A 13558-nucleotide genomic window follows, 5' to 3' on the forward strand; every position below is an offset into this window, starting at 1 on the left:
TGCCGCGACCCCCACAGTCCTGCTCCTTCCCTGAGGACCCGAATCCACACCACATCCACCCTCCGCCCGCTGCCACCGAGGCCCGAGCGGTGTTTCCCAGCCTCGTGAGCTGCTGCTTCACCAACCACGACTTAGAGATGCTAAATAAAATAGCAGTGAGTTCCCAAACCCACTATAAAAAGAGAAAGGGAGCAAGAAAGGGTTGGGTGTGTACTTCAGGGTGTACGAATGACTGGAAACAAACCCCAAATCCCTGAAAACTCGGAGAAAACAGGAACAAAAGGTGGGAGAAAACCACACAAGCAAGGGTGAGGCGGCAAGGAGGGGGGCTCTCAGTATTGATGCTTGAAACGGGCTCTTTAAAATGGAAGATAATGACACTGAAAATTATTCTGAGCTTTTCAAAGGCATAAATGACCAAACTGCCTCCTGACTCCTGAATTACATTATCCAGAAAGAACTTAATAGCATGTTATTATCGCTTCTCCTCGCTGACAGGATTTCGGCACTGAAAAGACAAACAAGAAGTGCATTCATAATCGCAGCCGCGTTCACCTCTGCAACGCGCCGGCCGCAGCTAATTTCAGGTAAGTGTCTCGGCAGCCGGCCGGGGGAGCTCGGCGGGGCTCACTGCGCCTGGCGGCGAGGTAATTGCCTTTGTCGCTGCCTGAGAGGGACCAGCTGGGTGTCCCCGGGGGGGTGGCCGCCGCCGAAAGCCTGCTGCGTGGGGAAGAAAGGCATGGCCTGAGCCGGCCGGTGGCAGCTGATGGGGACCTACCCCAATGGGGGTGGCTCTGGCAGGGCACGGTGCTCCCCATGAGGGGCCCGGGGCTGCACAGACGGCAGCAGGGTCCCTGTGTCTGCTGCGCGGCCGCGACTCTGCTGGCCTGCTGGGAGCTTATAGGAATGGGAGCAAGATGAGAACGGGGGACAATTAGGGACATGCGAGGACTGGGGAGTGTGAACAAACAACCTGGCCTGAGCTGTCCAGGGATAGCCCCAACCTTTGGCATTTGTGGTGTACGGTTCCTTTTCGTGCCAGGCAGTCCCAGAGACAGCAGTGCCGCTGATTTCCAGAGCTGGGCAGCCTGGCAAGCCCCTCTCCCGCCCCCACCTGCCACCCCATCCCCGTGCCCCGGTTCAGAGGTCAGAAGGCAGCTCCATCGCGTTGTGCTCCTGACCGACCTGGGTGTCTCAGACGTGCCCTGGGATGGGCACGCAAGCCCACAATGACCCTGCCATCACACAGCGCCTTTGTGCTACCATGTGAGGGGCACCGTGATGCAGCACGTTGCTTTGGGCCATTCCGGAGGCCTTTCTTTACGTTTTCCTTGTTTTTTATCAACATGCACCACTGCAGTCCAAATCGCCTCTCTCCCAGGAGGTGCCCCATCTCCTCCCGAAATCCCCCCCAACAGCCAGAGACAGGACCGGCTGCAGCTATGGCAGGGCAGTGCAGGAGCCCAGCCTGGAGGGAAAGAGGCAGGGGAGGGAAAGAGGCGGAGAGACATTTTGTGGGCTCTGCTCAGCTGCCACTGCCGCAGGATGCGTTTGCGTGGGGCCACCCGGGATGCAGAGCGTGACCCAGCCCAGCGGGGTCCCCGGGCAGAGGACTGTCCCTGCTACAGTGCCAGCATGGCAAGGCTGAGCTAAACACTAGGGGAAGCCTTCGCACAGCACTCTGTGGCTGCCTGTGATTTATATCCCAGGTTTAACAATATTTCATTTCAGCAGCCACGCTCCGACATCCGTAGGCCCCTAAGCGAGTGAAGGGGGTAACTGCCAATAGTAACAGCCAGCGCTGTGCTCTGCCGCCTGCTCGCTACACGTGTAGTCGTGATTTTTCCCCCGGCAGCACAATATGGCAAATAAACCTTCCCAGCAGAAGACAGGCTGCAGAAGGAGCTTACGCAGCATACTCAGAGCCACCCGCATCATTAGGGTGGGACCCCCCAGCCCAGCCTCAGTGGGAGGCTCCAGGAGAGGGGCCGTAAGACCACCCACTCCCATAGCAAAATTCAGGTGCTGCCGGGGACAGGACACATGGCTTGGGAGCACCCGAGCAGCTTTACAGCCCTGTGGCCTCCCGCGGGAGCTACCCAGGGACCGGTCCCTTGTCCAGGACTGCTTGGCAGAGAGTACAAATGCAGCAACCAAAGGAAACCACAGGATGAAGACCTGGGATGGAGATCCCATGAGTAAGACATGGAGCAGTCTCCAAACTAAAGGAGTTGCATGAACTGTGTAACCCGGGCAGGGCCAGGGCTGAAGAGCAAACTGCAGGGAACAGCCCTTGGCCAGCCAGGGCTGCTCAGGCAACCTCGCACAGCCTGCGCAGCTCTCCGTCCCCTTCCCCGCCTTCACTAACTCTTATTCTCTGGGTACACAATTGAACAGTCAAGTATAATTTCTCCAGGGTGAAACTCTGCCATGAATCTGACTGTTCAGCCTGCCATGCAGTTACCTGCAGTACCACACTTGTAGCTGACTTCCCACCCTGCATCAGACGATCTGCTTTCCTCCCTCCGTCTTCCTCTGGGGCTCTGTCCGGCTCACACCAATGCATTTTAGGTGCATTGATACCCCAAAGTAAATCCCCAGCCCACATCACCTCATTGCTCAGGTCTCCACGCCGGCTGTTGCAGAGCAGCTATTTCCATGCTGACCTTCTGCTGCCAGTGGCTACGCTGACAGGCTCTCCCGGCTTTGGTTCTGCTCTGATTTATTTGATGGTCCCATGATGCAGAGGAGCAACCGCAGTCCCAGTGCAGACTGGGTGCAGCGCAGGCGGCCGCGGGACTGGCTGCCCTGTGATATATGCATCTTATATCGCTGGGTTTTCCTTTCAGCCTTATCGGCATGATGGATAGTTTAGGCATGGTGAAGGACAAGACAGTAATAACAATGGCCATGATTACTATTTTTCATATTTTCTTTAAGAGATGATATTACCAGGCTTCGTGCATGTCGCTTTGTTTATTAGCTACCATTTAGTAATCTTTTCCATCTTTGCTTTATTAAAGTTAGAGGCACTGTTAGGCTGTGGGCTGAGAGGAGAGCAGGGGCTCACGGGGCAGCCACCCTGGGGGCACGCTCGCTTGCATCCACGCTGAGCCTGGAGCTGCAGGGCTGCAAACCACCAGCAGCTACCGTGCATTTTACATGCAGACACGTCCTAGGTCAGACCTAATTCTTGTTCTCCTCTTTGCAGTGCTCTGGTTATAGGAAGAGGCTTTATGAGTGTTATTTATGCTCATATTTATCAGAGTAGGGAAAAGTAGCCTCAGCAAAAAAGAATCTGAGTCAAATGAAAATAAAAATAAAGTAAAATAAAATAAAATAAAATAAAATAGTAAAATACCAAAGCTCCTCCCTACTCCACACTGCTTATGCAATCTGGGTGAACAGTTTTTACCAGACCACCAGAAATCAAAGTACCTGGGTTACAGCAAGCAGCTCAAGAGGGAAGCTGTGCAAAGAGCAGCCTGTGATCTGGCACCGTGGCTGCTCTCGAGTGCCACAGAGGACAGCAAGCAGAGGGATGCTCTCCAGGTCACACAAGCCAACCCAGAAAGGCTGTTACCCTTTGACAAGGTCACCCGGAGCTGCACGGGGTCTCCTGGGGGAGGCCGGTGCTGCTGAATGTGTTGCAGGGTCTGCGGGAAGCGCACAGGTAAGTGTGCGGTCACGTCCCGCCCAGGGCTCCCTCAGGCACAGCTGCGGGCGCACGCACGGCAATGATCCCTGCAGGGGACAGAGATGTGGATCGCCACCCCACGGAGCAGCGGCGGCAGCTTTCCGAGTTGGCACGGGGAAGACCTCTTGGCCGGGTGTAGCTCCCACCACTCCGCAGCGAGGAAAACGCTCAGCACTGTCTCTGTGGGGCCTGGTTACCATCACACAGAGGTCACTCTGCATCCCTCCAGCCTGCTCAAGAAGCCTTCAGCTGGATGTGAATAGAATTTACTCCTGGTTTAAAGCCTGTTTAAAGCCTGAGGTAGCCACAACCCCAGGAAGGCGCACACTGCCTCTGCTGAGGAGGACGTTGCCCGAGAAGGACGCGAGAGGCGGCTGGCCAATTAAACTGCCAGGCGAGCTACCCAGGCTGGCATTTGCTGGGACAGGCAGGCTCACAGCCCTGGCTCCACAACCGAACCAAACGAAAACAGCCGGCAAGCGCGGGCCTGGGCTTCAGAGCAGAGACGAGCCCTGGGCAGGGACGTTATCTTGTGTCTGACATCGACGCAGAGGGAGAGCTGGGAAGGGTGAACCGGAGCCAACCGCATCCCGCAGCGCTGACTCGACGTGCCGTGGCTGGCAGGCCTCGCGGCAGGCTGGCTGGAAGGGGCCGCGGGGCGTCTGCCTCTGTCTGCCCTCCTGCTCCGAGGGAGACTCTCACCAACAGGAGACCAGCTGAGCCACACCGGCCAGGTCCTTGAAGCCCCCTGGGATGGAGACCCTCTCTGGGTGACATATCCTAGCTCTGCACCACCCGTCTGGTGAAGAAGTTCATCCCTGTGCCCAGTCTAACTATCTAAGCTGTAACTTGTGGCCATCAGCCCTTGCTAAGTCCTCTGGCACTGCCAGAAGGCATTTGGCTCTATTGCCTCTCTAACTCCCTTTCAAAGAGTCGCCGGCCATTATCAGCTCATCCCTTTGCTTCTTCCTTGCTAGACCAAACAAGCCCATCGCCCTTGCAGGCTATGGGCAGTAGGTCCTGGCCATGTCACACATCCTCCACCGGACCCAATCCAGTTTTTCAGCATCCCTCTTGAACTGAGAGAACCGAAAGAGTACACTGCTTCAGGTGTGGACTCAGCAGCACCAAGCAGAGGAGAATTAGTAGCCTTGCCAGCCACACTCCTCCTGATGTAGGCCAGGACATGGTTTCCACTGCAAGCTCATTTGTACCTGGGGTCCCTCCTACCCCCTTCCTGCTCCTTTTCAGCAGAGCTACTACTCCAATAGTAGATTTTCTTTTCAGCTGAAAGGTCCTAGTGATACCTCATGGAGTAAGATGTTAGGGGACATCCCTATCACCCCTATGATGCTTGGAAAGGATAATTTTTCTCAGAAGGGTGATTAATTAATTACAAATGTAAATCTCTCACTGTCCAGCACTTTCACAGTCCTGAACAGAACTTGAGCAACTGCTGGAGGAAGGAGGATGACCCCACCCCGCAGGCATCTTGGCGGGGCTGACAGAGGCCCGGCCCCACGCCAGCGCGAGCCCAGCGGCAGGAGCAAGGGGGAAGCCTTCGTTGTGCCAAAAGCTCAGGCTGCCAGGGCAGGAGCCAGCCCCAGCTTCTTGCCTGTAGAGAGGAGCCAAGGAGGAGGAAATTTCTGTCCCCCTGCATGGGGTTTGTGTGGCAAAGTGTGGTAGCAGGGGGGCTACAGGGGTGGCTTCTGTGAGAAGCTGCTAGAAGCTTCCCCTATGTCCGATACAGCCAATGCCAGCTGGCTCTGAGATGGACCCGCCACTGGCCAAGGCCGAGCCCATCAGCAATGGTGGTAGTGCCTCTGGGATAACGTATTTAGGAAGGGGGAAAAAAACAACTGGGCAACAAACTGCAGCCAGAAAGAGGGGTGAGAATATGTGAGAGCAACAACTCTGCAGACACCAAGGTCAGTGAAGAAGGAGGAGAGGAGGTGCTCCAGGCACTGGAGCAGAGATTCCCCTGCAGCCCGTGGTGGAGACCATGGTGAGGCAGGCTGTCCCCCTGCAGCCCATGGAAGTCCATGGTGGAGCAGATATCCACCTGCAGCCCGTGGAGGACCCCACACTGGAGCAGGTGGATGTGCCCGAAGGAGGCTGTGACCCCGTGGGAAGTCCATGCTGGAGCAGGCTCCTGGCAGCACCTGTGGCCCCGTGGGGAGAGGAGCCCACGCTGGAGCACTTTTGCTGGCAGGACTTGTGACCCCGTGGGGGACCCACGCTGGAGCAGTCCGGTCCTGAAGGACTGCACCCCATGGAAGGGACCCACGCTGGAGCAGTTCGTGAAGAACTGCAGGCCGTGGGAAGGGCTCACATTGGCGAAGTTCATGGAGGACTGTCTCCCGTGGGAGGGACCCCACGCTGGAGCAGGGGAAGAGTGTGAGGAGTCCTCCCCTGAGGAGGAAGGAGCTGCAGAGACAACGTGTGATGAACTGACTGCAACCCCCACTCCCTGTCCCCCTGAGCTGCTCGGGGGGAGGAGGTAGAGAATTCGGGAGTGAAGTTGAGCCCAGGAAGAAGGGAGGGGTGCGGGGAAGGTGTTTTAAGATTTCACTTTTATTTCTCATTATGCTACTCTGATTTGACTGGTAATAAATTAATTTTTTTTTCCCCCAATTTGACTCTGTTTTGCCCACGATGGTAATCGGTGAGTGATCTCCTTGTCGTTATCTTGACCCATGAGCCTTTCGTTATATTTTCTCTCCCCTGTCCGGCTGAGGAGGGGAGGACCCCACACTGGAGCAGGTGGATGTGCCCGAAGGAGGCTGTGACCCCGTGGGAAGCCCGTGCTGGAGCAGGCTCCTGGCAGGACCTGTGGCCCCGTGGGGAGAGAAGCCCACGCTGGAGCACTTTGGTGGGCACCTGATGTCCAGCCAGGGTCAACCCACCACACCCCCCTTTCTAGCCATCCAGTTGTCAGGGAATGAAGGGGGAAGGCACCGGCTGCCCTCAGGGCTGCGCCCCTCCAGACACCCCTCTCTCTGCTCCCACCTGAATGCCAGGTGTCCTGGCACAGCCTGCCGGGTGCAATGGCTCCTTCCGTGCTCCAGGACCCCGCAGCCTGCCCACACCCCTTTAGACTTAGGGTACAGGGGAGAGAGGGGTGCCAGGTGGACACGGAGAGACACAGCGGTGGAGGGGGAAGAGCCCTGCCAAGCGACGCAGTGGAAGGCAGCCCTGGTGACCCAAGGGGAGTCATTTGTGAGAGGAATGACTTTGGTGCTGGCCAGGCTGCGTGCTGGTCACGGTTCATTTGCTGTGGGAAGCGGGGAGTGATTCATTTGGCAAGCTTCTACACTGCGACTGCATGAGGTTCATACGCCCCTGCGAAATGGCAGAGGGCACCATGCAGCCTTGATCTGCAAATCTATATGCCACCCACTTGTCATCATTAAAGTTCACTGGATGTGCTAGGTAAAGGCTATGGTGTTTAGCCCAGACTAATGTGCTCTCTGGCTTTTTCTTCAGCTGGATATGAAAAAAGCCTGTTTGCTTCATACCCTAAATTCTTGCACAGTTTTGCATGGCAACATCATTTATCCCGACTGTCCCATTTTCCACCTCCAGCCAACCTAATGATGGTACATTTAAATGCTAGATGAAACGACTGCTGGCTCCCCAGCACGTCTGAGAGCACCAAGAGCCTTTAGCATGGGAGATGCTACGAGGCTACAACACAGTATTTCATATTACGGGAGCTGAAAGTTGCCCATCAGTTTTGCATCTCTGGCCCCAGCTCTAACTCCCCATTTGTCAGTCCCGAGAAAGAGTCGGTGGGCTCAGGAATCTGCTGCAAGGCCGACATTCAGCACCAGACTCCAGTTTGCTTGCAGCTGAAGCTGGGCAGACAGCAGCTCGTGTGCCGACTGCAGGCAGAGCAGCAGAGGCTGTGTTTGCTGGTGGTGAAAACACCAATAAATGCAGGTTGGAAGGAGAGGCCAAGTGCACAGAGCTGATCCAGGTTACCCATGTTTGACAACCACAAATTGGGATGAGAAAGTGTCTTTTCAAAACCCTTTTAACACATTCACCTTTGAGAGCTTTCAGCAAAAAGACAAAGCAGGAATGTTAAAGGGTCAAACTCCGGGTGTTTGCTTGTTCTTTCCTCAGGCAAACCCTCATTGATTGACTGTGGGAAGGGTGAGAGCTAAGCACAACTGACGGAGGAGTCCCACTGCTAACACTGAAGCACGCAGCCTCCCGGCAGAGACTAATGTCAATAGACAAAGCTCTTCCAGATACACCCCGCTCTCTGCCCGCTGCACGCTGCCAAAAACAACAGTCTGAGGGGCTGCTGGTTCCCTACCACTTCTAGAGCCAGCACCTTCCTCAGGCAGCAGGACTAGCAGTCACACGGCTGGATTTCAAAGGGGTGAAAGAACAGGCATGGTGGCTGAGAGCAGGCTGGGGGCTCGGCAGTCAACGCGAACATCAGCTGCGGGGAGCCCCTCCATGATGCAGGATCCTCTGGAAGTGAGGGATACGACCAGGGTCTCACTGTGGGATGAGCTTTCACGCACAAATATTGGTGAGACCCAAACAGCGCTCTAGTTGGTATATCCAGACATGGATAGGCAAAGGCATTTGCAAGGGCAGCTACAAGATGAGGATGTGCCGTCGGTGACCATTGCTAGAGGGTCTCCTGGACTTCACTGGGTGCACCAGGCCAATTTTTTGAGCAGAGCTCTACTTCTAAGGAGAACAAGACAGGCCCACCCACACTGGCCAGCCTGCAAGCTGTAAGTGCCTCAGCAAGGCACTGATTCAGCCAGACTACTCACATGAGCAAAGATTACTCACGTACAGGCTGCAGGACCAATACTCCAGGGCCCTTGTGACTCCTTGTCAACTCAGGAGTCTCGTCACTGCAATGACCACTACTCCATTCCCTGACACCATTACACAACCCAGAAGTCAGGGGAATCTCTGAGCTGTCATTGCACAGGTTGGGGACAAGCTTTGCAAGGACATTCAGTCTTACCAGGGTTTCTTTTTTTGCTCTTAGCAAGGATGGGAGAGCACACCACTCCTGCTGCTGTCCCCGTAGTAGGAAGGGCTCAGAGAGCTAACGCCAGGATCAGGCGATTGCATAGGAGACCAAAAACCCATGTTCAGTAATTCCCCATCCACAACTCTGCCAATCACACATCACTTCTTGACAGTCCTGAGCCAGCCGGCTGTGCCTACACGCTTGCGCACACACACACAGTCACTGTCATAAGCCACACTTCTGCAGTCACTAACTCACCATGCCCAAGCACACCTGTGGTCAGGTACCTTTCCTGGATTACACCCCTCCCCTCTCCCACACAGCCAGCAAGAGAACCGGTTCCTCAAGCACTGACACACGCTCACCCACACTCTGCCCTCTGCTTCCCTTCCCATGCAAATGGACTCACTGCAAGGTGGGGTCTCGCACCCGTGCAAGAAACCTGCATGCAAACTGGAAGAGCACAGGCTCTTCTTGTGGCTTGCTCTCAGGCACAGCCTGGTACCTGAGTAATGACCCTCGGCTTAGCAAGCTTGCTGGCAGTAGAGGGATGTTCCCATTCTGTCCTCCATGTCCCCTTCCACCAAGACAGTTTATGAGAAAGCTGAAATGATCTGAGCAGTCACCTCCATCCACCCTTCCTGGCTACAGGAATCCTCACAAGCAGCAGGGACATCTCCCAGGATCCCAAATACGTCTCACATAAAGGAGGCCTCGGAGTGAGACTTCCTGGTAGCCGTCCCATAGCTGCAGAGTCAGAGCCATCAGACCTGTCACTTGCACCACCGAGCAAGTGGCAGGTTTTCGTCTGAGGCAGGAGAAGTGAAACGTCACAGGCAGCGATGAGGCGAAATGCTCAGCGCGTGGCATGGGGATGGTGACATCTCACAGATGTGCTGCAGCGTGCTCCCACAGGCAGGGAGGAGGCAGGCTCAGCATGGATCTGGGTGGCAAGGAGTGGTGCGTCCTCCCAGCAGAATGACACCCGCTCCTCCATCCCATCCCAACACATACTGACTCAGCACCAGAGGACCCAGATGTGGAACAAACCTCTTGGGAAGAGGAAAGACCAAGAGGCCATTTCATTTGGTTTGCAAGGAGTTAACAGCGCTGCCTGGCATTACTCACTCAGTGGAGAAATGGAAACAGGACTGAGGTTAGAGGCCCAAACATCACCCTGAATGCACAGCCAGACATCCCTCCCCCCAAGGTCTTTGATATAACACATTTATTTTGCTGTGTGGCAGTACTGTACAGTACACATACATTACCAGCAGTTTCAGAGCCCTGAGTTGCCATTCCTCCTGCCTTCCCTGAATTTTGGAAATCACCTGCAAGGAAAAAGGCCAGGAAAAGTCCAAAAACACAGAGGCACTTGCTGACAGGACTGGAGACGAACCTCAGAAAGCCGGACTCCCAGTCCGCCACTCTCACCATTAGGGTCCCCTTTCTCTGGTGCTGGAAGAGGAAGCCCTAGTGCCAGCTCTCCACAAGGTCTTGCTCCTCTGAGAAACTCTCTGCACATCTGAACAGAAATCAGACTAAGGAGACTGCAAAAACTAATATAAACCCTATTGGATTTTAAAGGGACTTACCACCTCTCTCTGAGGGTCTGAGAAATGTTTTTGGGCATTCTAGGCAGAGTTGGAGTCTCTTAAATTCTGTAAGATTGTTTAAGAAAGAGCCAAGGAGAGGCTTTTGCTTCCAGTGCAGTCCCACTGGAATCTGAGTGGAATTTCCCCTGCTCAGATGGGGAAAGAAAGTACCCTGCCCTTACTGACACACAGTATCCCGCACCTCCTTTTTCTAAACCATGAAACAGCAGAGCTCCAGTACCGACTCCACCTCTCAGCGCCACAGAGTAAGCTAATGCTGTAACAGGCAAGGACAGTGCAGCGTGTAACGTGGAACAAGACCCCAAAATAGCCCACAGAATAGACAGAAACAGTCAGAAAGGCAAATGTGCCGTGGAGAGCAGAAGGGAGGGAGGGAGCATCCGGGCCTCTCCCGCCAGTTCATGTCAGTACATGGAATGCTGCATCCGGCTCAGGAGAGCAATGACCCAGTTCCCCAGCTGGGACCCCTTCAGCCACAGGAAGAGTTCATACAAGTTGATCTGCCACAGGCTCAGGGCTTCTGTGAGTGAGATCTGGGCTCTCCTGTAAAGCGAGTGACTCCTGCTCCTCTGGTACCTAGAATGAGAGAAACAGCTGCATTAGATCCAGCAGGATGCAGCCCGGCGGGAAGGAGGCCTGTCCTACATCTTCCGCACAACTGACCCTCCCCAGGGAAGGGGAACGTCCCACCTCTGGAGAATCACTGTCAGGGGGGACCCCTGGGAGTAGGGATTTTCTCCAAGTAATGTTCCTGAGGAGCTGGCTACTGCCTTCCTAGCACGAATCTGGCAGAAGAGACAGCCTGCTCCCTTGTGAGCCCGGTTCTCCCCGCACTGCGCGTAGTGACCCTGGGCCACGGCATCCTCTGCTTCTATGTACAGCTTCACTTCAGCTAACAGGGGCAGGTGCACACCCCTATAGCCCTTCCTGGTAGCACACTCGTAAGAGTCCAGCAATCCTGACACACTGATTCCAGGAAAAGTAATTCTCCACCTTTCTTTAGAAGCAGAGGTTAACTGGGCTTCGTAGGTCCTTCATCAGCCAGAGAAATAACTGTTATTTCTTCTGCAAGGAGGAGGAATCTGAGGCAGAAGTGCATTGACTCATGGTGACAGACCTGTCGTCTGGAGAGGCTGATGGGCGTGAGAGCAGCACAGAGGCTGAGACGTGTAACTGAGCAGGGGTAGGACCACAGATGTGCTAATGAGGGGGAGAGGTCCACAGCTAAGAGTAAGAAGTCAAGAGGTCAAGTAAGGCCTTGTCAGGGCCCTGAGTGGTGGGCTTTAATAAGCCTTAATGGACCTGACTAGCCTGGGACCTCCCCCAACCCTCTGCTCGTAGGCCCAGAAGCTCTAGTTAATCTCAGGCCTGCACCTTCAGTCCCTGCCTGAACTACACTGGAGGAGTAATGGTCCCCAGCTCATTCTCTGCTGCGAAGCCCCTTGACCTGGACTTCAACTCACATACGGACCTCTTGGCTTGACCTCAGCCCTGTCTTGTCACCATGGACCGGCCTGACAACCACTGGACCTGATCTACAGATTGACCTTCTGGTTTGACCTTGGACCTGCCCTGTCACCATGATGTTCCATTATGATATGGACTTTTGATTGGACCTGACCACCATCTCAGGTCTGCTCTGCGCGCCTTGCTCAGCTACTGCGGGACTCGGCCCTGGCTGACCTGCTGGCCCTGGGATCCCCTCCAGCTCCTGGCCTCCAGGGACAGCCAGCCCCTGACGCTCCATGTCTGGTCTCTGGTGCCTGGAGAAGAGACTCACGTGGAAACAGCTCTGATGCAGCAGCGAGACATGTTGAGGAAGGAGCTGGCACTGGCCCGCGTGTGCAGGGCTGACTCAATCCCCCTTAACAAGTCATTGGTCTTCAGCAGCAGCAGCATCTGGCGGGGGACGTTGTTGAGAAGCTGGGTGATCTGGGGTAGGTAAGCAGCAGCGTTGGACCGGATCTCCACATCCTGCGGCCAGCCAGGTCATGTCAGAGAGAAAGGAGAGAGAAGCTAAGAGTGCATGGGAAACCCAGGTCCAGATGCAGCTGAGATTTGGCAAGAGGAGATGGTGTTTTTCCAGACCATGACTCTAGGCCAGAAGCTAAAGAGTTCTTTGTCCTGCTTTCCTGCAGACACCTGGCTGTCCCAAGCACTCACAGAACAGTCACAGATCACTCTTGCCATATTCCAACTGCCCCTCAGTGAGGTAAGGCCCTGTCCCCTTACTGGCAGGATTAATAGCCTCTCAGGAGAACAGGGCACTCACTGCTATCTCAGTCTTGGCCCCAGGCAGCTCACAGCAACCATGTCTCATTAATGCCCTTGCAGCCTTCTGACTGAGTCTCACCTCACCAGCCCCAAGGCTGGCAGAGCTGCAGGTAGCACAGGACTGCTCAGGAAGGTGGAGGCATGCTGCAAGGACAACCAGGCTGCTCCTCGTCTTGCTGTGCCATGCAACTGATGGCTTTATGCTATACTGATGAAGCTGTTTCCAAGGCCTAGTTTAGTCCTCTGTCCTCAACCCAACTCAGCAGAGGTGAGAAAGCATTGTGCAGTTAAGCGTCATGCTAACCCAAAAGATCACACACTGTCATCTGTCAGACTAATGGTCTATCTAGACCCATATCCTGTCTGGCAGCAGCCAGTAGCAGACGCTTAAGGAAAGTGTGTAAGACCAAGGCAGACACAGACTAATCCTTCATGTTCCTTGGTTACCCAGCTTCCAACAAATACACTGCCCATGGTAAGATCCCATTGATAACTGATGGGCTACAGCCTGAGCCGCTTAAGATGGGCTCCCCTCCAAACATGAGCCACCATAGCATGCAAGACAGCCAGCCCCCACTCTTCTGCCTCTTTTTAGATCTGAGAGTTCCCTCACCATCCCAGTAAATGTAGAACAGTGTGGTGTGGAGCTGATCCTATACGCATAACTGTGTCCCTACCTCTTGCTACATGGCCATGACATGAATCAGCAAATCCAAATAGAAGTCCCTGGAACATCTGAAATCTCCAGAATCCAGCAGGACACATGCAGAGGGCAGTAAATGACTTCTTACAGGAGGGAGGCTCCTTTGTGGGAAAGGGAAAGAACAGCTCTAAAACCTTCTCTCCTCTGGAATGAGGGACTGACGGCCCGTATTTCACAATATGGTATCTTGCACTCACTCTTTATGAACTTCAGACTGCACAAATCGAGTGTGCAGGTCATGATGGTCAGACATGTATACA

General features: G+C 54.7%; 1 protein-coding gene across 5 annotated transcripts in view; it reads right to left on the reverse strand.

Annotated features, from left to right (window-relative positions):
• Positions 1-9918: 9918 nt before the first annotated feature.
• The window catches only part of ADCK1 (aarF domain containing kinase 1), an 80989-nt gene continuing 77349 nt past the window's right edge, over positions 9919-13558 (reverse strand). For 4 of the 5 annotated variants that reach the window (XM_075151411.1, XM_075151412.1, XM_075151413.1 and 1 more), the window contains 2 exons: positions 12102-12295; positions 9919-10897 (listed from right to left, as the gene is read on the reverse strand). In XM_075151411.1, the coding sequence (XP_075007512.1) occupies positions 10726-10897; positions 12102-12295 (366 nt within the window). In that variant the 3' untranslated portion in view covers positions 9919-10725. Of the gene's footprint in view, positions 10898-12101; positions 12296-13272; positions 13400-13558 lie in introns of those variants that run through there. The other variant, XM_075151414.1, reaches the window with a different exon arrangement.

Source organism: Calonectris borealis, chromosome 5, assembly GCF_964195595.1.
Source record: "Calonectris borealis chromosome 5, bCalBor7.hap1.2, whole genome shotgun sequence".
Taxonomy (NCBI): domain Eukaryota; kingdom Metazoa; phylum Chordata; class Aves; order Procellariiformes; family Procellariidae; genus Calonectris; species Calonectris borealis.